Source organism: Somniosus microcephalus, chromosome 3 (genome assembly GCF_052327205.1).
Source record: "Somniosus microcephalus isolate GS21.2 chromosome 3, FLI_Smic_1.0, whole genome shotgun sequence".
NCBI classification, from domain to species: domain Eukaryota; kingdom Metazoa; phylum Chordata; class Chondrichthyes; order Squaliformes; family Somniosidae; genus Somniosus; species Somniosus microcephalus.
The window spans coordinates 367064007-367088469 of NC_140989.1; the positions used below are offsets into that span (position 1 = coordinate 367064007).

General features: G+C 49.1%; 1 protein-coding gene across 1 annotated transcript in view; it reads right to left on the reverse strand.

Moving 5' to 3' along the window:
- col24a1 (collagen type XXIV alpha 1) overlaps positions 1 to 24463 on the reverse strand; it is a 677579-nt gene that overhangs the window by 328033 nt on the left and 325083 nt on the right. Inside the window, exons 15-16 of the mRNA XM_085983549.1 lie at positions 12125 to 12178; positions 11950 to 11994 (exon numbers count right to left, since the gene is read on the reverse strand). Coding sequence (XP_085839675.1) covers positions 11950 to 11994; positions 12125 to 12178 — 99 coding nt within the window. The remainder of the gene's footprint in view (positions 1 to 11949; positions 11995 to 12124; positions 12179 to 24463) is intronic.

The following is a 24463-nucleotide window of genomic DNA, read 5'->3' on the forward strand; positions in this document are numbered from 1 at the left end:
CCACTCTCTGGGTAAAGAAGTTTCTTCTGAATTCCCTTTTTGATTTCTTAGTGACTATCTTATATTGATGGCCTCCAGTTATGTTCTTCCCCACAAGTGGAAACATTCTCTCTGTATTCACTCTATTAAAATTTTCAACATTTTATATACCTCTATTAGGTCACCCCTCAGCCTTCTTTTTCAAGAGAAAAGAGATCCAGCTTGGATTCGTCCTTTCCTGATAGTTGTACCCTCGCATTTCTGGTATCATCCTTGTAAATCTTCTCTGCACCCTCTCTAGTGCCTCTATATCCTTTTTATAATACGGCAACCATAACTACACAGTACTCCAAGTGTGGTCTAACCAAGGTTCGATACAGGTTTAGCATAACTTCACTACTTTTCAATTCTATCCCTCTAGAAATAAACCCTAGTGCTTGGTTTGCTTTTTTTTATGGCCTTGTTAACCTGTGTCGATACTTTTAGTGATTTGTGTATTTGTTCTCCAAGATCCCTTTGTTCCTCTACCCCACCTAGACTCGTACCTTCCAAGTGATAAGTGACCTCCCTATTCTTCCTACCAAAATGTAATACCTCACATTTATCTCTGTTGAACTTCATTTGCCAATTATTTGCCCGTTCTCCAAGTTTATTAATGTCCTCCTGTAATTTGTTGCAGTCCTCCTCAGTATTGACAATCCCCCCCAATTTGGTGTCATCCGCAAATTTAGAAATTGTGTTTTTGATTCCAAAGTCTAAATCGTTAATGTAAATTGTGACCGGCAGTGGTCCCAGCGCTGATCCTTGTGGGACACCACTACCCACCTTCTGCCACTGTGAATAGCTACCCTTTACTCCTACTCTGCTTTCTGTCCTGAAGCCAGCCAGCAATCCATTCTGCTACTTGTCCCCTGACTCCGCATTCTCTGACCTTGTTCATCAGTCTATTATGGGGTACCTTATCGAAGGCCTTTTGAAAATCCAGATAAATGACATCTACTGCATTACCCTTGTCTACTCTCTCTGTTACCGCTTCAAAAAATTCAATAAGGTTGGTCAAGCAAGACTTTCTCTTTTGAAATCCATGCTGACTATTCATTATTATATTTTTGTTTCTAGATGTTCTTCTATTTTCTCCTTTAGTAGGGATTCCATTGTTTTTCCTACCAGCGATGTTAAGCTGACTGGTCTATAATTCCCTGGACATGTTCTATCCCCCTTCTTAAATATCGGTATAACGTTAGCGATCCGCCAATCCTCTAATTATTAAATATGTGTAATAATGCCTCTGCTATCTCTTCCCTAGATTATTTTAAAATATGTGGATGCAATCCATCTGGACCAGGGGTTTTATCCTCTTTGAGTTTGATTAGTTTATTTAATATATCTCCTTTTTAAAAAATTTTAAATGCACTTATCTCATTACTAATCTCATCATCCAATGTCATGTCCACCTGTTCTATCTCCCTGGTAAATACTGAAGCAAAATAACTATTTAATATTTCTGCTATCTCTCTATCGTTACCTGTGGTATTATCCTGACTATCCCTTAATGGCCCTATTCCCATCCCAACCTTCCTTTTTTTTATTGATGTGCCCATAAAATATTTTACTATTTTGTTTTATGTTCCTTGATAATTTAATTTCATAGTTCCTCTTTGCCTTCCTAATTGTTTTTTTGACTTCTTCCCTAATCTTCTCTCCTGAAAATCTGGGTGAAAGAGGTGGGTTTTAAGGCAAGCATTAAAGGAAGAGATGGAGGTGGAGAGACGGAGGGGCTTAGGGAAAGGATTCTAGATCCTGGGGCCTAGGTGGCTGCCAATGGTGGGGCAAAGGACTGCGGGGGTGGGGTGGGGAGGCGGACGAATGGAGAGTTCGATGGAGGAGGGTTACAGAAATAGGGAGGGGCCATGAAGGGATTTAAACACAAGGATGAGAATTTGAAATGGGAGGTGTTGGGGGAACGAGATGCTAATGTGGATGAGCTAGGAGACGGTGCGGATAGGCTACGCACAGCAGAGTTTTAGATGAGCTGAGGTTTATGCAAGATGGGAGGCCGGCCAGGAGAGCGTTGGGGCAGTCAGTCCGGAGGTGGCAATGGCGTGACAAACTCGGGCGGCGGCGACAGATAACAGCGAACAAACAACAAGAAGAGAAAAAAGAAAATGTCCGAAGACGGCGCGGAATACACATCTAACGATCATGGCTGCCCTGATGGAATGGAACCTGAAGGTATCATTGAGCAGCGGCGGCAGGCGGGCGGACCTGCGAGGGAACGAGGCTGAGCGGCGGCGAGTTGATAAACAGCTCTGAGACCAGGTGAGGCCTCAGAGCAGTGGCGGTAGGCGGGCGGACCTGCGAAGGAACGAGGCTGAGCGGCGGCGAGTTGATAAACAGCTCCGAGACCAGGTGAGGCCTCAGAGCAGCGGCAGCAGGTGGGCGGACCTGCAAGTGAACGAGGCTGAGCGGCGGTGAGTTGATAAACAGCTCCGAGACCAGGTGAGGCGTACCAGTCTCCAGTCTCCGAGCTCAGAGGGAGGAAGAGAAGTAAAAAGTAATTGAAGTGTGACGTCACCAGAAAGCAGGTAAGTGATTGGTTGGTGAGTATTTTTCTCTTTTAAACTTAAACTCTGCGGTTTATACTTACTAAGGCCCCTCTGGTGTAGCGGGGACTGTTGGTAAACCATTTAACTGTAGTGTAATTAGTGGGATTGATTGATTGATTGATTTAATTTAATTACAATTAATTAAAGGGTAATCATGGCAGGACAGCCCGGCCACGTGGTATGCTCCTCCTGCGATATGTGGGAACTCAGGGACACTTCCTGTGTCCCTGACAACTACGTGTGCAGGAAGTGCATCCAGCTGCAGCTACTGACAGACCGCATTGCGGCACTGGAGCTGCGATTGGATGCATACTGGAGCGTTCACGATGCTCGGGACATCATGAATAGCACGTTTACGGAGTTGGACACACCGCAGGTAGAGGTTGGACGGGCAGAAAGGGAAGGGGTGTCCAACAGGCAGAGTACTAGGTGCAGGCAGGTAGTGCAGGGGTCCCCTGTGGCTGTCCCCCTCTCAAACAGATACACCACTTTGAGTACTGTTGGGGGGGATGGCTTATCAGAGGAAAGCAGCAGCAGCCAACTTCCTGGCACCAGGGGTGGTTCTGCTGCACAGGACGGGAGGAAAAAGAGGGGGAGAGCTATAGTAATAGGGGATTCTATTGTAAGGGGAATAGATAGGCGTTTCTGCGGCCGCAAACGAGACTCCAGGATGGTGTGTTGCCTCCCTGGTGCAAGGGTCAAGGATGTCTCAGAGCGGCTGCAAAACATCTTGGAAGGGGAGGGTGAACAGCCAGTTGTCGTGGTGCATATAGGCACCAATGATATAGGTAAAAAGCAGGATGAGGTCCTAAAAGCAGAATATAGGGAGTTAGGAGGTAAGTTAAAAAATAGGACCTCAAAGGTAGTAATCTCAGGATTGCTACCAGTGCCACGTGCTAGTCAGAGTAGAAATAGAAGGATATTTCAGATGAATACGTGGCTAGAGGAATGGTGCAACGGGGAGGGATTCAAGTTCCTGGGACATTGGAACCAGTTCTGGGGGAGGTGGGACCAGTTCAAACCGGATGGTTTACACCTGGGCAGGGCTGGAACTGATGTCCTAAGGGGAGTGTTTGCTAGTGCTGTGGGGGAGGGTTTCAACTAAAATGGCAGGGGGTTGGGAAGCTGAGCAGGGAGACAGAGGAAAGGGAAACAAGGATAAAAGCAAAAGATAGGAAGGAGAAAAACAAAAGTGGCAGTCAGAGAAATCAATGGTTTAAATCAAACGTGGCCACAGTAAATAATAATTCTAATAGGTCTAAGAGCATTAAAAAGACAAGCCTGAAGGCTTTGTGTCTTAATGCGAGGAGCATTCGTAATAAGGTGGATGAATTGGCTGCGCAAATAGAGGTAAACGAATATGATTTGGTTGGGATTACGGAAACGTGGCTCAAGGATGGCCAAGGCTGGGAACTCAACATCCAGGGGTATTCGATATTCAGGAAAGATAGGCAAAAAGGAAAGGGAGGTGGGGTAGCATTACTGGTTAAAGAAGGGATTAACACAATTGTAAGGAAGGGTATTAGCTCTGATGATGTGGAATCTGTATGGGTAGAATTGAGAAATACTAAGGGGCAGAAAATGTTAGTGGGAGTGGTATATAGACCTCCAAACAGTAATGCGGAGGTTGGGGATGGCATTAAAAGGGAAATTAAAGAAGCGTGCAATAAGGGCACAGCAGTCATCATGGGTGACTTTAATCTACATATAGATTGGGCCAACCAAATTAGTAACAATACTGTGGAGGAGGAATTCCTGGAGTGTTTACGGGATGGTTTCCTGGACCAATATGTCGAGGAGCCAACCAGAGATCAGGCCATCTTAGACTGGGTATTATGTAATGAGAAAGAATTAATTAGCAATCTTGTTGTACGAGGCCCCTTGGGTCGGAGCGATCATAATATGATCGAATTCTTCATTAAGATGGAGCATGAAGTAGTTGACTCAGAGACTAGGGTCCTCAATTTAAATAAAGGAAACTACGATGGTCTGAGGCGCGAGTTGGGTAGGATTGATTGGGGAATGTCACTCAAAGGGTTGACGGTTGATAGGCAATGGCAAACATTCAAAGACCGAATGGATGAACTACAGAATTTGTTCATCCCAGTTTGGCGTAAAAATAAAACAAAAAAGGTGACTCAACCATGGCTAACAAGGGAAATTAGGGATAGCATAAGATCCAAGGAGAGGACATATAAATTGGCCAGAAAAAGCAATAATCCTGAGGATTGGGAGCAGTTTAGGATTCAACAAAGGAGGACAAAGGGATTAATTAAGAAGGGGGAAATAGAATATGAGGGTAAGCTTGCAGGGAACATAAAAACTGACTGTGAAAGCTTTTATAGATATGTGAAGAGAAAAAGATTGGTGAAGTCAAGCGTAGGTTCCTTGCAGTCAGAATCAGGGGAATTTATAATGGGGAACAAAGAAATGGCAGACCAACTGAATACATATTTTGGTTCTGTCTTCACAAAGGAGGACACAAATAACCTCCCAGAGATGCCAGGGAACATAGGGTCTGATGAAAGGGTGGAATTGAAAGAAATCAGTATTTGTAGGGAAATGGTGTTAGGAAAATTGATGGGACTGAAGGCCGATAAATCCCCAGGGCCTGATAATCTACATCCTAGGGTACTTAAGGAAGTGGCCCTAGAAATAGTAGATGCACTGCTGGTCATCTTCCAGAACTCGATAGATTCTGGAACAGTACCCGTGGATTGGAGGGTAGCTAATGTTACCCCACTGTTCAAAAAAGGTGGTAGAGAAAAAGTGGGGAATTATAGACCAGTAAGCCTGACATCGGTAGTGGGGAAAATGCTAGAGTCCATTATAAAAGATGTAATAGCAGAGCACTTGGAAAGCAGTGACAGGATCGGACAAAGTCAACATGGTTTTACAAAAGGTAAATCGTGCTTGACTAATCTACTACAATTTTTTGAGGATGTAACTGGTAAAATAGATAAGGGAGAACCAGTGGATGTGGTGTATTTGGACTTTCAGAAGGCTTTCGATAAGGTCCCGCATAAGAGATTAGCGTGCAAAATTAAAGCACATGGGATTGGGGGCAAGGTATTGACTTGGATAGAGAACTGGTTGGCGGATAGAAAGCAGAGTTGGAATAAACGGGTCGTTTTCCGAGTGGCAGGCAGTGACTAGTGGGGTACCGCAAGGATCGGTCCTAGGACTCCAGCTATTCACAATATATATTAATGATCTGGATGAGGGAATTGGATGTAATATCTCCAAATTTGCAGACGACACAAAGCTGGGTGGGAGGGTATGCTGTGAGGAGGATGTCGTGAAACTCCAGTACAATTTGGACAGGTTGGGTGATTGGGCAGAAACATGGCAAATGCACTATAATGTGGATAAATGTGAGGTTATCCACTTTGGTGGCAAAAACAGGAAGGCAGATTATTATTTGAATGGCAATAGATTGGGAGAAGGGGAAGTGCAAAGAGACCTGGGTGTTCTTGTGCACCAGTCGCTGAAGGTAAGCATGCAGGTGCAGCAGGCGGTTAAGAAGGCAAATGGTATGTTGGCCTTCGTAGCAAGAGGGTTTGAGTACAGGAACAAGGATGTCTTGCTGCAATTGTACAGGGCCTTGGTGAGACCGCACCTTGAGTATTGTGTGCAGTTTTGGTCGCCTTATCTGAGGAAGGATGTTCTTGCCATGGAAGGAGTGCAGCGAAGATTCACCAGGCTGATACCTGGGATGGCAGGAATGACGTATGAGGAGAGATTGTGTCGACTGGGCTTATACTCACTGGAGGTTAGAAGATTGAGAGGAGATCTCATTGAAACCTATAAAATTATGTCAGGCCTGGACAGACTAGATGCAGGAAGGATGTTTCCGATGACCGGGGAGTCCAGAACCAGGGGTCATAGTCTAAGGTAAGGGGTAAGCCATTTAGGACTGAGATGAGGAGGAATTTCTTCACCCAGAGAGTGGTGAACCTGTGGAATTCTCTGCCACAGAGGGCGGTGGAGGCCAGTTCATTAAATATATTCAAGAAGGAGTTGGATATATTTCTTAAGGCTAAAGGGATCAAGGGATATAGGGAGAAGGCACGGACAGGGTACTGAATTTCGGTGATCGGCCATGGTCGCATTGAATGGCAGAGCAGACTCGAGGGGCCTACTCCTGCTCCTATCATCTATGTTCCTATGAGAGCAACTGGACTGAGATCGTGGATAACTTCGATGACATGAACCTGCGTGAGAACCTCCTTCGTGGAATCTACGCCTATGGTTTTGAAAAGCCATTTGCCATCCAGCAGCGAGCCATTCTTCCCTGCATCAGGGGTAGGCATTACATTGACTATTAAGGTCGCCAAAACCAACCCAAAAGCCTTCCTGGCTGATCACAAGGGCAAGTTTAGGCAGGATTTCTTCAACTGGAAGCAGAAACTGGTCAAGGTATTGGGCACATTGAAAGGCTAGCTAGTGCAGCAATGTTGAACTGTTTATGGTTATACACAGGCATAATTTCTCCTGTTGCGCAGGAGTTTACAAGGGCGATGTCGTGGGAAGTTTTTTATTCTGCAGCATTGTTGGAATATTTCCTCCTGCACTGCCTTTAGGATGGTTTTGAGTTTAGTCTCTGTCCCCGGTCACTGGGCAAGGAGGTACCTTTTAATGTGGTGCAGTTTCTTCAATCTGACTTGGGGTATAATAATTAGCCCATATTCATCCCAGTATATTCCACCAGTGAATTTCTGCTGGTTCATGCTATGGACACAAGATTTTGTAAGGCTAGTGTAAAGTGTTCCAGTTACAGTGGGGCCTACAATCTTCATTGTAATGTCTGTAGTGGATAATGGAAATTAGCAATGATTTTGTATCAGCGAGCCTGATCGAGAAGGAGTTGGATATATTTCTTGAAGCTAAAGGGATCAAGGGATATGGGGAGAAGGCAGGGACAGGGTACTGAATTTGGATGATCAGCCATGATCTCATTAAATGGCGGAGCAGGCTCGAGGGGCCGAATGGCCTACTCCTGCTCCTATCTTCTGTTTCTGTGGATGAGGGTTTCAGCAACAGCTGGGCTAGGGCAGGGGCGAGGGTGGGCGATGTTATGGAGTGGAGAGTCTTTGTGATGAAGAAGATATCAGGTTGGAGGTTCAGCTTGGGATCGAGCAGGAAGCCGAGATGGTGAAGCGTCTGGTTCAGCCTGAGACAATGGGCAGGATCTTCATTGGGCCGTGGAGTCGGGATTGGAGGCGTGTGGGGGGGTTAAAATCCCGAAATCAGGGGTCCCGACCCCTTCCCGCACCCAAACCCGCCTCCCTGCCAGTTTCAAAGGAGGCGGGTACCTGCCCCGCACTGGGACCCGCCTACCCGAGGCGGGAAGGGATTAGTGCCAATTAACTGCCTGTTAACAGGTAGTTAACAGGCAGTTTTTAGCCTAATCCTTATTTTTAATGTTGCACTGTGGGAATCCCAATGACTCCAAACCACGCCAAGTTAGAGGAGGCGGGCCGTCGGGTTGAAGGACTTGGAGGGGTCGAGATGTCGGTTTTCAGGTGAGTGATGTGTGCATGAGTGCAAAGGTAAATGTGTTTGGTGTGTGTAAAGTGATTAAATAAGTTTTACATACCTTTTTTTACCTTTTCAGCCTTCCTTCCTTTCGGTTCCGGGAGTCCCTCATCTCACCGGCACAGAAAGCAGAATGCCTGCGAACTGTCAAAAGTGACAGCCTGCAGCTTACTGTGCAGGAGAGATTTCTAACTGAGTCTGTGGAGAAGGACTCAGGTTAGAAGTAAGACTGTCAGTGTTTGACAGCTTCAAACAGCTGTGAAACACTGATATTTCATCTGTCAAAATCTCTTGACAGATGAAATTTCAGTCTGTGACGTCACCTGTTGCCGGGTGGCCCTTAATTGGCCCAGCGGGCTCAACAAGGTCAATCAAGTTAAAATTGCGTGGATTGGTCGTATCTCGATGGAGGCGGGACTACAGCCCTGAAAGTTGTAGTCCCGCCTCCAACCCGACTCCTAAGTTAAATTCCTGCCCAATGGCTGGGGAGGGAGGTGGGATTGGTGGCGAAAGTGAGGAGTCTGTGGCTGGAGTCCAACACGATGACTGGAATCTTCCCAATGTTTAACTGAAGAGAAGTGCAGCTCATCCAAGACCGGATATCGGACAAGCAGCCTAACAACACGGGGGGGTAAAGAAAGGTGGTGAGAGAGGTAGAGCTGGGTGTCGTCAGCGTACATGTGGAAGCTAACCTTCATTCTGTGGATGATGTTGCCAAGGGGCAGCATGTAGATGAGGAAGAGGAATAACTCACAAATGTTGCAGTTACAAGTGAGTTAGCAACATCTTCCTCAATTCTTCCCGATTGTGTGGTAAACCCTCCCAATATCAGGGGACAAGAAACACATCATATTGTGAAATCATAAGATTCACCCACCGTAAACCTGAGCTCATCCAAAACTCTGCTGCCCGTATCCTAACTCGCAACAAGTCCCGCTCACCCATCACCCCCTGTGCTCACTGACCTACACTGGCTCCCATTTTCAAATCCCTCCATGGCCTCGCCCCCTTCCCTATCTCTGTAACCTCCTCCAGCCGTACAACTCACCGAGATCTGTGCGCTCCTCCAATTCTGGCCATTGGCGGCCGTGCCTTCAGCTGCCTGGGCCCTAAGCTCTGGAATTCCCTCCCTAAACCTCTCCACCTCTCTCTTCTCTTTTAAGACGCTCCTTGGGACCTACCTCTTTGACCAAGCTTTTGGTCACCTGCCCTAATATCTCCTTATGTGGCTTTTGTTTGATAATCGCTCCTGTGGAGCCTCTTGGGATGTTTTACTATGTCAAAGGTGCTATATCAATCCAAGTTGTTGTTGTACAAAACTGCTTTATACTAGCTTACACACATGTAATATGTTTTAAAATAATAGATTAATTTTACAAAAGCTAATGGGAACTACAAAAGGACTTCAACGCTTCCCACAGTCTGGGAGGTGGGTTATCATCCCTCTTCAGAAATATTTCATATTTAAAATTCTACAAGCAGAGATTTAAGGCTGGTCTAATCCCAAAACACAGTCTAGTTTTATACCTGACGGCAGAGTGCTTGAAAGCTTTTAATTCAGCGTAACGCGAATTATGTTACATTGCTCTGAAATGCAGACATAAATACCAGCACTGTTTTCAATTAATTTTAGCACAACATTCGGAGGATCATTCAACATCAGCAATGAAGCGAGTAGCATTTTCTAGCTGTGACCAACTTACCTGATGAATTTGCCCAATGCCTCCCGCGTGGCCTTTTAAAAAATTAGATCCTGGGATGTGGGCGTCGCTGGCAATCCCAGCATTTATTGCCCATCCCTAATTGCCCCTTGAGAAGGTGGTGGTGAGCCGCCTTCTTGAACCGCTGCAGTCCGTGTGGTGAAGGTGCTCCCACAGTGCTGTTAGGGAGGGAGTTCCAGGATTTAGACCCAGCGACGATGAAGGAACGGCCGATATATTTCCAAGTCAGGATGGTATGTGATGTGGAGGGGAACTTGGAGTTGGTGGTGTTCCAATGCACCTGCTGCCCTTGTCCTTCTAGATGGTAGAGGTCGCGGGTTTGGGAGGTGCTGCCGAAGAAGCCTTGGCAAGTTGCTGCAGTGCATCTTGTAGATGGTACACACTGCAGCCACGGTGCGCCGGTGGTGGAGGGAGTGAATGTTTAAGGCGGTGGATAGGGTGCCTGCCTCCCCAATGCGCGGCCCATTTTAAATTTCTGTGCATGCGCTGCACCCACAACGTAGAAGCCAGTGAGCGGGCTGCGCGGGGCCTTGCAGATGACTGCGTGGTCACGCAGCTTAGCGGGAGCACTGGTTATACCCAGTGTTTCCGTTCAGCTGTCTGCAGCTCCCACACAGGCCGCTCACCGGTTCCTCAATGGGAAAACCGCGCACGGAACAGTGAATGGGCCGCACACCCCCTTAAAGGGGCTGCGTACCCAAATATAAAATTACAGGGAACATTGGTGGTACCCCCAATTTTTAAACTTAAATCCACACACGGGATTTGCAATATGGTGACTGAAGGGTTTTGAAAGCAGTTATTCTGATCTTGATGTTGTTAAACTAACAGATCAAAAATACTTTGTAGCTATGAAAGCAATCTATGAAAGTATTTCTTCAAGGACACGCATCGGAATAAAAGCTAATCCTTTCCACCCTATAAAAATCTTGGTCACTGCTTGACCTCCTCAAGTGTAATGTGGTTTCAATTGATGTTGCTGCAGGCCAGAAATGTTATTTCATGAATGGTGTAAGTCCGATGACATCAGTCATCAGAAGAGTGGAATCCATGAATCAAATGTGCTCTTTATCTTTTTTTGTCATTTTATAACCACCAAACTCATTGCGGAAGAACTCATTCCACATGTGGTTTCTTCCCTCCCTCTCTCCCTCCCTCCCTCCCTCCCTTCCTTCCCCTGCAGTTTTATTCACATCAAAAGGCAGCCATTGGCCCCGATTTTGCGGCCGAGGTGACGCTGAGACTATCAGCGCTCGCCGTTATTTACGCGCAAATCGGGGACAGGAACTTTCGGCAATTAGACACGGAAATCCGGGAAGCTGCTGTCCGAGATGCGCCGCTCCTCCGTAAGCTGCGCGAAAACGGCATCTTGCCGTCTGGCTCACCGTTCACGTGTGTTGAACGGCGTGACGTTCCTGTACTGGCGTCGTAGATACGGGCAAAACCCGGCACAGAAAGTTAGGGCGTGTCCATTCCAGTCTAAGTACCCTTTTAACGGCGTGGTAAGTCTTAATTACTGCCAAACAACCTCTCTGGCCCTGAAAATTAACTTTTACAAATGTGGAGTCTCATTCCTTCAGATTTTAATTATTGTTGGAGATTTTGGTTTTTTTTGCATTCAAAAAATGTATTTTTGCTACTTTTTCTTTCCCTCTCTTTTATCTCTCTTAATCCAATCCTTCTTTCCCTCTCTGTACCTAATTTGAATTCACTATTCTAACGGACTGGTGCAGACTCTGCACTGCTCATTAACGATTCTTCAATCGGATTGGTTAAGGAGATGTACAGTCGCTGGCCCCGTTCACACAGGTCCCAGATGCCCTGTAGAGGGCGCTGCACTGTTTGGATCTCCCGCTAAACAGCAACTTGCCGGACAAAAGGCCGTAGAAAGTCTTTGGGTAAGGGCAAGTGTAAGGAACGGCCGACTGAACAAGGGGAGGACTGCTGTCTTTAGAAAGGGGACTTCGGAAAGTAAATTCTACACCAATAAATTAGAACTGACCATCGCGTGTTCAACACAATCCCAATCGCTAGAGAAATGCTTTGCTTAGATCAATTGTTTCCTTATAGATTAAAATATACAAAAATATAAATATTTAGATCACCTTATCACCTTTCAATCCAGGCTGTCCTACGTTTCCCACTAGACCCTGCAAAAGGAATGGTGGCAGAGAAAAACATAGCTTTGTAACATCGGAAAGATATCAACCATATGTCAGAAAAAGATACTTTTGAGATTTGAGAAATTAAAAAAAAAAATCAATGCCTTAGAAAATATACCTGTGGTCCTGGAATTCCCGAAAGACCTGTTAACCCTGTAGGACCTGCATCACCCTACAAGAAAGGAGAAATTAAACTGTGGTTACTGATAACGAGCTAGGGTTTCTCTGCTCTGTAAACATATCTTTCATTTATTGATTTGCTCTGCTCTGGTTTATGGTTCTTTTACAAGGTGACACTTGTACAATTACATGATGTGGAATTACTTAAGTGTGTACAGCACAGAAACAGGTCATTCGGCCCATCTGGCCCATGCTGGTGTTTATGTTCCACAGCGGACTCCTCCCACACAGAGGCTCAAGGGCCCACTCCTCTGTTCCTCTGTCCCTATGACTGATACCTGGGATGGCAGGAATGACGTATGAGGAGAGATTGGGTTGATTGGGCTTGTACTCGCTGGAGTTTAGAAGAATGAGAGGGGATCTCATTGAAACGTATAAAATTCTAACAGTAGACAGACTAGATGCAGGAAGGATGTTCCCGATGGTGGGGGAGTCCAGAACCAGGGGTCACAGTCTAAGGATAAGGGGTAAGCCATTTAGGACAGAAATGAGGAGGAATTTCTTCACCCAGAGAGTGGTGAACCTGTGGAATTCTCTACCACAGAAGGCAGTTGAGGCCAATTCATTAAATATATTCAAGAAGGAGTTAGATATATTTCTTAAGGCTAAAGGGATCTAGGGATATGGGGAGAAGGCAGGGACAGGGTACTGTGTTTGGATGATCAGCCATGATCTCATTGAATGGCGGAGCAGGCTCGAGGGGCCGAGTGGCCTACTCCTGCTCCTAATTTGTATGTTCGTCTATAAGTATATAAGGAGACTAAAGTCCTATGGATCAAAGAATGTACAAGATGGTATAATAACCTTATCCTGGAGTTTTCCTTATAAATTATTAGTTATTTACAAAGTATTAAAAGGTTACATCGAATTTACAGCACATACTGATTCTATGAACTGGTCCGTGCCGGTGTTTATGCTCCACACCAGCCTCCTCCCACCCCTCTTCATCTCACCCCATCAGCATATCCTTCTATCCCTCGTGTGTTTATCCAGCCTCCCCTTAAATGTATCAACACTATTCACCTCAACCACTCCCTGTGGTAGCGAGTTCCACATTCTCACCACTCTCTGGGTAAAGATGTTTCTCCCGAATTCCCCATTGGATTTATTGGTGACTATCTTATATTGATGACCTCTAGTTCTGGTCTCGCCCACAAGTGGAAAGATCTTCTCTAGGTCTAACCCTATCGAACCCTTTCATAATCTTAAAGACCTCGATCAGGTCACCCTGCATTCTTCCCTCCTCTAGAGAAAAGAGCTCCAGCCTATGTATATATTATATATTTTTTAACAATCTAATCACCAGCTTGCATACTATTTGATGCTCTCAGTTTCATGCCATTTTGACTACCTACTTTCTTACAATCTCATGTGGGATCTCCCATCCCCCAGTTCAAAATGTATGGCTGCGATTTTGCCAGCGCTCGGAGGGTGGGTTTGGAGGCGGTTCAGAGGTTAAATTCGTTTTGATTGACGGGCGGGTTCTGATCCCGCCGTCAACCCGCCTCCAAACAGCTTTCCCAAGTGTCGGGTCCCCGATTTGCGAATGGACCCGACACCTAGCGATGGGAAGCGGATTAAAGGCAATTACCTGCCTATTAACAGGTACTTTGCCAGCAGTTTTCAGCCTGTTTTGGGGATTTTTCCACTTCTAGGTCGGGCTTCCCGACGTCCAGACACCACGCCAGGTAAGTGTGGCGTGTTGTGAGTCTGGTATAATGTTTGTGGATTGATGACAGCTGCAGAAGTGGTGTGAAGGATGCAGTGTTGCACTTGGTGAGTCTCCGAGGAAAGAAAATGTTGGTTACTGCATTTTTAAAACATTTACAGATTTCTTTAGCTTACCAGTTTTTAAATCCAACTATATGTCCAGTGCCATCTCACTGGGAGAACCTCTCTCACCAGTGACAGATTGCTTCTGTCACCTCACCTGCAGCTGCCATCTGTTTCAGCCTATGGAGGGAGTCATTGGAGAGCCTGGGTGCAAGAGCTCACCTTCGTGCACCTCAATGCTGTCAAACACTGAGAAATCAATTGTCAAAATAAAATTGTGCGTGGTCCCTTTAAGGAAACCGGCAGACGACGCATCATCAAATGACGTCATCAGACCCGTTTCCTGTTAATTGGCCGGCAAGCCCGCAGGGCGGGGCTTAACACGGCCAATCAAGGGAAAATCACGTCTGTGGAGCGAATGCAGCTGGGGGCGGGACCGGAAGCTGGAAACCAGCTGGCCCGCACCCAACCCGACACCGAAGACAAAATCGCGGCCTATATCTCCTAAGTGTCTGATCTGTGTCAGTACTGCCTGCCGCTTACCGCTTTTTACTGTGCCGTGAGGGCTGGCTCGCACAGCGTTCACAGCAAGGGTGAAAGCCCTCTGTGAAACTAAAGGAGCTGTAGTTTCCAGCACAGAAGGCGGCCATGCAGCCCATAAGACAGGGGAGTCCAGAACCAGGGGTCACAGTCTAAAGATAAGGGGTAAGCCATTTAGGACAGAGATAAGGAGGAATTTCTTCACCCAGAGAGTGGTGAGCCTGTGGAATTCTCTACCACAGAAGGCAGTTGAGGCCAATTCATTAAATATATTCAAGAAGGAGTTGGATATATTTCTTAAGGCTAAAGGGATCAAGGGATATGGGGAGAAAGCAGGGACAGGGTACTGAATTTGGATGATCAGCCATGATCTCATTAAATGGCAGAGCAGGCTCGAGGGGCCGAATGGCCTACTCCTGCTCCTATCTTCCATGTTTCAATGTTTCTATGTAAGAAGGCAGCCATGCAGCCCATAAGCAGCGTTCTGCAATTTATTCCGCATCCTGAAAACCCTTCATGTAAAAAATAAAATCCTCCAATCTCCATGTCTTGGGACTAATCACAGAATGTCACAGCACAGAAGACGGCCATTCGGCCCATGGAGCCCATGCCGGCTCTTTGCCAGAGCTCTCCCAATTAGTCCCGCATCGATGTTTCCCTCTGAGCTGCGCGCGCACGCAGCCGCACAGTAATCTGCAAGGTCCCGCGCAGGCCGCTTACCGGCTTTTAGATTGGAAATGCCGTGCATGCACAGAAATGTAAAGGGACCGCGCGTTGAAAGAAACAGGCCATGCGGAACAAAGCTATCGGGGAGCATTGTCCCGCTCCCCCTGCTCTTTCCCCCATAGCTCTGTACATTTTTTTCCTTCCAGTATTTCTCCAATTCCCTTTTGAAAGTTACTATTGAATCTGCTTCCACCACCCTTTCAGGCAGCGCATTCCAGATCAGAAAAAAAAACTAACCTTCGCTGGTGTAAGGAGAAAAATCCCAGTTTCTCCAGTCTCTCCACGCAACTGAAGTCCCTCATCTCTAGTACGATTCTCGTAAACCTTCGCTGCCCCCTCTCATAAGAATATAAGAATTAGGAGCTCTTCGAGCCTGCTCCACCATTCAATAAGATCATGGCTGATCTTCGATCTCAACTCCACTTCCCCGCCCGATCCCCATATCCCTTGATTCCCCTAGAGTCCAAAAATCTATCGATCTCAGCCTTGAATATACTCAAAGACTCAGCATCCACAGCCCACTGGGGCAGAGAATTCCAAAGATTCACCACCCTCCGAGTGAAGAAATTCCTCCTCATCTCAGTCTTAAATAGCCGATCCCTTATCCTGAGACTATGCCCCCTAGTTCTAGACTCTCCAGCCAGGGGTAAACAACCTCTCAGCATCTACCCTGTCAATCCCCCTCAGAATCTTAATGCTCTCTAAGGCTTTAACATCCTTCTTAATGTATGGTGCCCAGAATTGGACACAATACTCCAGCTGGGGCCTAACTAGTGTTTAATAAAGGGTTTGGCATAACTTTCTTGCTTTTGTACTCTATTCCTCTATTAATAAAGCCACGGAACCTATAATCCTGTTTATGCCTTTAGTTACCGACCGGACGAAATCATCTTTTATTAGTCACCCTCACAAATCAATTCAAGACTTCTATTAGATTCCTGTAACCTTCCCTACTCTAGGAAATATAGAACTAGATTTCTGAGTCTCTCTTTATAACCATAGTGTCTCAGCCCTGGTGTCATTGCAGCCAATCTACATCACAATTTTTCCATGGCTCCAACTTCAATTCTACAACGGGATGCCAAAACTGCAAACCATAGTCCAACAATTAATAATTTAAATCGGAGAGCGATATTTGCTAGGCAAGGGTATAAAAGGCTATGGAGCCAAGGAAGGTGGACGGAGTTGATCAGCCATGATCTCATTGAATGAAAGAAAAAAGACGCCTTTCATGACCTCAAGAGGTCCCAAAGTGCTTTACGGCCAATGAGGTACTTTTTGAAGTGCAGTCGCTGTCGCAATGTAGGAAACGTGGCAGCCAATTTGTGCACAGCAAGCTCCCACAAACAGCAATGTGATGATGACCAGATCATCTGTTTTAGTGACGTTGATTGAGGGGTAAATATTGGCCCAGGACACCAGGGAGAACTCCCCCTGCTCTTCTTCAAAATAGTCATAGTGAAAGAGGAGGTAGTGGAGATACTGGATGGGATAAAAATTGATAAAGAGGAGGTACTAGAAAGGCTGGCTGTACTTAAAGTCGATAAGTCACCAGGACCGGATGGGATGCATTCTAGGATGCTGAGCGAAGTTAAGTTGGAAATGGTGGAGGTACTGGCCATAACCTATCAATCCTCCTTGTACACGGGGGTGGTGCCAGAGGACTGGAGAATTGCAAATGTTACACCCACAAATGGGCACCGCAGGAAGGATGTGAAGGCTTTAGAGAGGGTGCAGAAAAGATTTACAAGAATGGTTCCAGGGATGAGGGACTTCAGTTACGTGGATAGACTGGAGAAGCTGGGGTTGTTCTCCTTGGAGCAGAGAAGGTTGAGAGCAGATTTGATAGAGGTGTTCAAAATCATGAGGGTCTGGACAATGTAGGTAGAGAGAAACTGTTCCCATTGGTGGAAGGGTCGAGAACCAGAGGACACAGATTTAAGGTGATTGGCAGAAGAACCAAAAGGCGACATGAGGAAAAACATTTTTACGCAGCGAGTGGTTATGATCTGGAATGCACTGCCTGAGAGGGCGGTGGAGACAGATTCAATCATGGCTTTCAAAAAGGAATTGGATAAGTACCTGAAGGAAAACAATTTGCAGGCCTACGGGGAAAGGGCGGGGGAGTGGGACTAGCTGAAATGCGCTTGCAGCGAGCTGGCACGGGCTCGACGGGCCGAATGGCCTCCTACTGCAATGATTCTATGATTCTATAGTGCCATGGGATCTTTAACGTCCACCTGAGAGACCACACAGGGCCACAGTTTAGCGTCACCACCACCTCCAAGTTCCCCTCCGAGTCACACACCATCCTAACTTGGAAATATATTGGCCGTTCCTTCATCGCTGCTGGGTCAAAATCCTGGAACTCCCTCCCTAACAACACTGTGGGAGCACCTGCACCACACGGACTGCAGCGGTTCAACAAGGCGGCTCACCACCACCTTCTCAAAGGCAACTAGGGATGGGCGATAAATGCTGGCCTTGCCAGCGATGCCCACATCCCGTGACCGAATGAAAAAAAATCTCATCCAAAAGATGGCACCTCCATTAGTGCAGCACTCCCTCAGTACTGCCCCTCCAACAGTGCAGCACTCCTTCAGTACTGCCCCTCAGACAGTGCAGCTCTCCCTCAGCACTGCCCCTCCGACAGTGCAGCACTCCCTCAGTACTGCCCCTCCGACAGTGCGGCGCTCCCTCAGTACTGCCCCTCCAACAGTGCAGCGCTCCCTCAGTACTGCCCCTCAGACAGTGCAGCTCTCCCTCAGCACTGCCCCTCCGACAGTGCAGCACTCCCTCAGTACTGCCCCTCCGACAGTGCGGCGCTCCCTCAGTACTGCCCCTCCAACAGTGCAGCGCTCCCTCAGTACTGCCCCTCCGACAGTGCGGCGCTCCCTCAGTACTGCCCCTCCGACAGTGCAGCACTCCCTCAGTACTGCCCCTCCGACAGTGCAGCACTCCCTCAGTACTGCCCCTCCGACAGTGCGGGGCTCCCTCAGTATTACACTGGGAATATCAGAAAGGTTTCTGTGCCCAAGTCTCTGGAGTGGGAACCCATAACCCTCTAACTCAGAGGCAAGAGTGCTACCAACTGAGCTCTGGCGGAACAGGCTCGAGGGGCTGAATGGCGTAAACCTGTTCCGATGCGACTGTGGCCCAATCGATCTCTTGAGGTTGATTTTAATTGTCAATCCTCTGGGAAACACGGGTGGGAATGGAAGTTAAAATCGCCCACGTTACGCACCCACCCTGAAGTTGCTGGGAGCTGGCAGCTTTCAATTTTAACCTGCTCCCCTGATCAGGCAGCAAGGATACCTGCTCAAAAGACCACAGGGGTCCTATCTTAACCGTATGCGCGTTGTGTCCCTGTGATGCCTTTGTGACCCGACAGTAATATTTTACTAGGAGGCTTGAGTAGGAACCGCAGTTAGTTTCACGACCAGACCAGACCCAGATCGGGGCCAGAAAAGATCGATGGAGATATGTTAGCAATGGTTTTTTTCTAATTCCTTTCCGGGACTTGTAGGATCAGGAGGGCACCCTCTGAGCCCCAGCACCCCCACCTCAATCGCAGGGACATCCGCGGGTCAGCCTGGCAGCCCATCCCCCAGACGTACCTGCCTGGCGAGCTGCCTCATGCCCGCAGAAATCTCTGCCGCTTGACGCCGACTTCTCGCCCAGGAGTTCAAACACTGAAGGTTGCCGCCGCCCCGAATTTCTACGTCTCAGAGTCATTCCAGGCTGCCATAGGCGGCACTGGCAATAGCAGTCAATCTGCAGTGCACTGATGTGTCAAGCAGGTGCTGGCTGCTCTCCTCGCTAAATTCATCACTCTCCCCGCCAAAGCACAAAGACAAGAGCTCTGGGCTTCGCTAGGATATCAGGCGTTCCCCCCCATTAGGTGCGGGGTGTAATTGGCTGCACCCACAAAGTCTTGCATGCTGTGTATCAGGCAGCCGGAGCAATTGCACTCAACCAACGTTCAGCTGGCATGTGACCACAGGCGGGGCATCGGGCAGAGCTGTGCCCGGTTTCCTGGCCAGCTGTCATGATGCTTCTATCCATGTCATTGTTCCTCTAGACTTGACTATTCCATTGCTCTCCTGGCCGGCCTTCCATCTTCCACCCTCCATAAACTTGAGCTCATCCAAAACTCGGCTGCCCCGTGTCCTGACTCGCACCCAGTCCCGTTCGCCCATCACCCCCTGTGCTCACTGCCCCGTGTCCTAACTCACACCCAGTCCCGTTCACCCCTCACCCCCTGTGCTCACTGCCCCGTGCCCTAACTCACACCAAGTCCCGTTCACCCATCACCCCCTGTGCTCACTGCCCCGTGTCATAACTCGCACCGAGTCCCGTTCACCCATCACCCACTGTGCTCAATGCCCCGTGTCCTAACTCACACCAAGTCCCGTTCACCCATCACCCCGTGCTCACTGCCCCGTGTCCTGACTCGCACCAGGTCCCGTTCACCCCTCACCCCCTGTGCTCAATGCCCCGTGTCCTAACTCACACCCAATCCCATTCACCCATCACCCCCTGTGCTCACTGCCCCGTGTCCTAAGTCACACCCAGTCCCGTTCACCCATCACCCCGTGCTCTCTGCCCCGTGTCCTAACTCACACCCAATCCCGTTCACCCATCACCCCCTGTGCTCACTGCCCCGTGTCCTAACTCGCACCAAGTCCCATTCACCCATCACCCCCTGTGCTCACTGCCCCGTGTCCCAACTCACACCCAGTCCCGTTCACCCATCACCCCCTGTGCTCACTGCCCCGTGTCCTAACTCACGCCCAGTCCCGTTCACCCATCACCCCCTGTACTCAATGCCCCGTGTCCTAACTCACACCCAGTCCCGTTCACCCATCATCCCCCGTGCTCACTGCCCCGTGTCCTAACTCACACCAAGTCCCGTTCACTCATCACCCCCTGTGCTCACTGCCCCGTGTCCTAACTCACACCCAGTCCCATTCACCCATCACCCCCTGTGCTCACTGCCCCGTGTCCTAACTCACACCCAGTCCCATTCACCCATCACCCCCTGTGCTCACTACCCCGTGTCCTAACTCACACCCAGTCCCGTTCACGTATCACCCCCTGTGCTCACTGCCCCGTGTCCTGACTCACACCAAGTCCCGTTCACCCATCACCCCCTGTGCTCACTGACCCGTGCCCCAACTCACACCCAGTCCCGTTCACCCATCACCCCCTGTGCTCACTGCCCCGTGTCCTAACTCTCACCTAGTCCCGTTCACCCATCACCCCCTGTGCTCACTGCCCCGTGTCCTAACTCACACCCAGTCCCGTTCACCCATCACCCCCTGTGCTCACTGCCCCGTGTCCTAACTCACACCAAGTCCCATTCACCCATCACCCTCTGTGCTCACTGCCCCGTGTCCTAACTCACACCAAGTCCCGTTCACCCATCACCCCCTGTGCTCACTGCCCCGTGTCCTAACTCACACCCAGTCCCGTTCACCCATCACCCCCTGTGCTCACTGCCCCGTGTCCTAACTCACACCCAGTCCCGTTCACCCATCACCTCCTATGCTCACTGACCCGTGTCCTAACTCACACCAAGTCCCATTCACCCATCACCCTCTGTGCTCATTGCCCCGTGTCCTAACTCACACCAAGTCCCGTTCACCCATCACCCCTGTGCTCACTGCCCCTGTCCTAACTCACACCCAGTCCCGTTCACCCATCACCCCCTGTGCTCACTGCCCCGTGTCCTAACTCACACCCAGTCCCGTTCACCCATCACCCCCTGTGCTCACTGCCCCGTGTCCCAACTCACAACCAGCCCCGTTCACCCATCACCCCCTTGTGCTCATTGCCCCGTGTCCTAACTCACACCAAGTCCCGTTCACCCATCACCCCTGTGCTCACTGCCCCTGTCCTAACTCACACCCAGTCCCGTTCACCCATCACCCCCTTGTGCTCACTACCCCGTGTCCTAACTCACACCCAGTCCCGTTCACCCCACACCCCCTGTGCTCACTGCCCCGTGTCCTAACTCACAACCAGCCCCGTTCACCCATCACCCCCTTGTGCTCACTGCCCCATGTCCTAACTCACACCCAGTCCCGTTCACCCCTCACTCCCTGTGCTCACTGCCCCGTGTCCTAACTCACACCCAGTCCCGTTCACCCATCACCCCCTGTGCTCACTGCCCCGTGTCCTAACTCACAACCAGTCCCGTTCACCCCTCACCCCTGTGCTCACTGCCCCGTGTCCTAACTCACAACCAGTCCCGTTCACCCCTCACCCCTGTGCTCACTGCCCCGTGTCCTAACTCACAACCAGTCCCATTCACCCATCACCCCCTGTGCTCACTGCCCCGTGTCCTAACTCGCACCCCGTCCCGTTCACCCATCACCCCTGTGCTCACTGCCCCGTGTCCTAACTCACACCCAGTCCCGTTCACCCATCACCTCCTGTGCTCACTGCCCCGTGTCCTAACTCACACCCAGTCCCGTTCACCCCTCACCCCTGTGCTCACTGCCCCGTGTCCTAACTCACACCCAGTCCCGTTCACCCATCACCCCCTGTGCTCACTGCCCCGTGTCCTAACTCACACCCAGTCCCGTTCACCCATCACCCCCTGTGCTCACTGCCCCGTGTCCTAACTCGCACCCAGTCCCGTTCACCCATCACCCCCTTGTGCTCACTGACCCGTGTCCTAACTCACACCCAGTCCCGTTCACCCATCACCCCCTGTGCTCACTGCCCCGTGTCCTAACTCACACCCAGTCCCGTTCACCCCTCACCCCCTGTGCTCACTGCCCCGTGTCCTAACCCGCACCCAGTCCCGTTCACCCATCACCCCCTGTGCTCACTGCCCTGTGTCCTAACTCACACCAAGTCCCGTTCACCCATCACCCCCTGTGCTCACTGCTTGGGGACACAGGGTATCCCCTGAGAAGGTGACATCTGTCAGGAACCTGGAGATAGAGGAGCACCATAAACAGAACCATATCCCTACCAGAGCTACGATTGAGCAAACAATCGGCATCATCTCCGGGTTCATATTGATTTTTTCCATTGTGCTGGTGACCCAGTCCCTCCCCCCAGAATGGATACTGATTAGAAAGATGGCGGACAGCTGCAGCAGATTTATCCAATAACTGCTAAAGTCTTGTAAACATGTTGTTGCCATTTCCTGAGATCCTACTCAATTTTGCCAAGTCACCAAAGTAGAAATGAGGGCCAGAATCTTACCGGGGCTGCGAGTGCGAGCTTGGAGGCGGGTCTGCTGTCAAAATGGCAGTGATCGACAGCGGGACGGAAGTCTGCTCTGAACCCGCCTCCTTGTTAATTTCCCAAGTGCCAGCTCCGCCTGCGGTTTGCAGACCCGACACTAAGCGACGGGTCAGGCAACTGAGATAGTTAAGAAGCTGCTTAAAGGTATTTAAGCAGCATTTTACCAGGTCCTACCGATTTTATCAGGTTTTTTTACAAGGTTCCCAGTGCTCAGTGATCACGTCAATAAGTGTGTCAGGTTCTCAGTGACTCTCCATTGCTGTCACTTGACAGCTGCAAAAGTGGTATAAAAGCTACCATTTCACAGCTGTTCAATTTCCAATCTTAGAGGCTGGAGCCTTTCCAAAAATAGACTTTCCAACTTTATGGAGGTTTGAAGTGTTTGGACCAAACTCTCTATCCAGAGCCACCTCACTGGAGCAACCTCTCTCACCATTGACAGATCGCTTCTGTCATCTCAACTTCAGCTGCCATCTAATCCAGAAACATCGGTGCCCTTTAAAAAACATCTCACCTTGGTCCTCAGAATCCCACCACGATCAGCCTCAACACCAGCATCACCGGGCACACCATCATCACCGGGCACACCAGCATCACCGGGCACACCAGCATCACCGGGCACATCAGCATCACCGGGCACACCAGCATCACCGGGCACACCAGCATCACCAGGCACACCAGCAGCACCAACAACAACACCAACCTTCTCTGCAATCACCTGATGCTGCCCAGGACACAGGGCATCAGCACCCGACCACATTGCTGCCCGGGAGGCCAGGGATGGCCTCACTATGGCCAGATTTACTTCACTTGACGCTGTACACCCTGGCTGCCACATGATGCGCCAGGTTGGCACCACCCCACACCAACGCCATAAAATATCACTACAATGTCCAATCCATTCCTTTCACACTCATCGCCATTGCGGGTGGTACTGTTATGTCCCACCATTCACTGCAACTCACTAAGGTACTTCCAAAGGTGCACAGAGATCTGTCCAAGAAGGTAAAGTGTTGAAAATAAAGATTTCAATGTTTGACAACACATTAACAGAAACTTTACATGATCATTGGCGTTAACACCCAACTGCCTACCCTTGTGTGTTGTTAGTTGGTATAATTGGACAAGGATGCGTGTGAGTGTGAGGGGTGGCTAGTGAGATGGGGAAGTGATAATGTAGATAGAGAGGGATGGGTGGAGGTGCAAGGTAAGTTGGTGTGAGTAAGGATGTACAGGAGTAGGGTAGGGAAGGCAGAGTGATGGGGATGTGTTGAGTGGCACAGCAGGAAGAGGCTGAGTGTGGCTTTGCAGTAACGTTTCATGATCTACTCAGATCATTGAAAGGTTTGTGCCACTGCAGCCTGGCCCTCCTGACGACATCCCTGCTTGTGACCTGCTCTGCAATGTGCAACCAGGCTGCGTTGGTCTCCTGGGGAGGTCTCTTCCATCCATTGGAAGGGAAGAGAACCTCTCTGCGTGCTGTGACTCCCTCCATAAGCATATGGAGGGAGTCATGGGAGAGCCTGGGTGCAGTCATGCACCTCTGTGCAGTTCTTGTCTGTGTTTGCAGCACCTCAATGCTGTAGAACACTGACAGCACAACTGTTAAAATGAATGTGGGCATGGCCCCTTTAAGGAAACCGGCTGATGACGCGTCATCAAATGATGTCATCGGACCCGCTTCCTTGTAATTGGCCGGGAACCTCGCAGGGCGGGCTTAACAAGCCCAATCATCATAAAATCATGTCGGAGGCCGGGATCGACACAGCTGCACGTTTGGGACTCGCCGAGGACGTCTCCTGCCCTGGACCGGCCGCGGTTGGTAAAATCCAGCCCCAGAAGTCTCAGATACTTCACTGATGCCTGGATCTCAAGAGGAATGAAATGCTTTGGATTAATACACAGGCTCCTCCAAATATCGCCAGAGCTCATGTTGATCTCCAATCGGTTACTGGACAATTCACCGAAGATACTT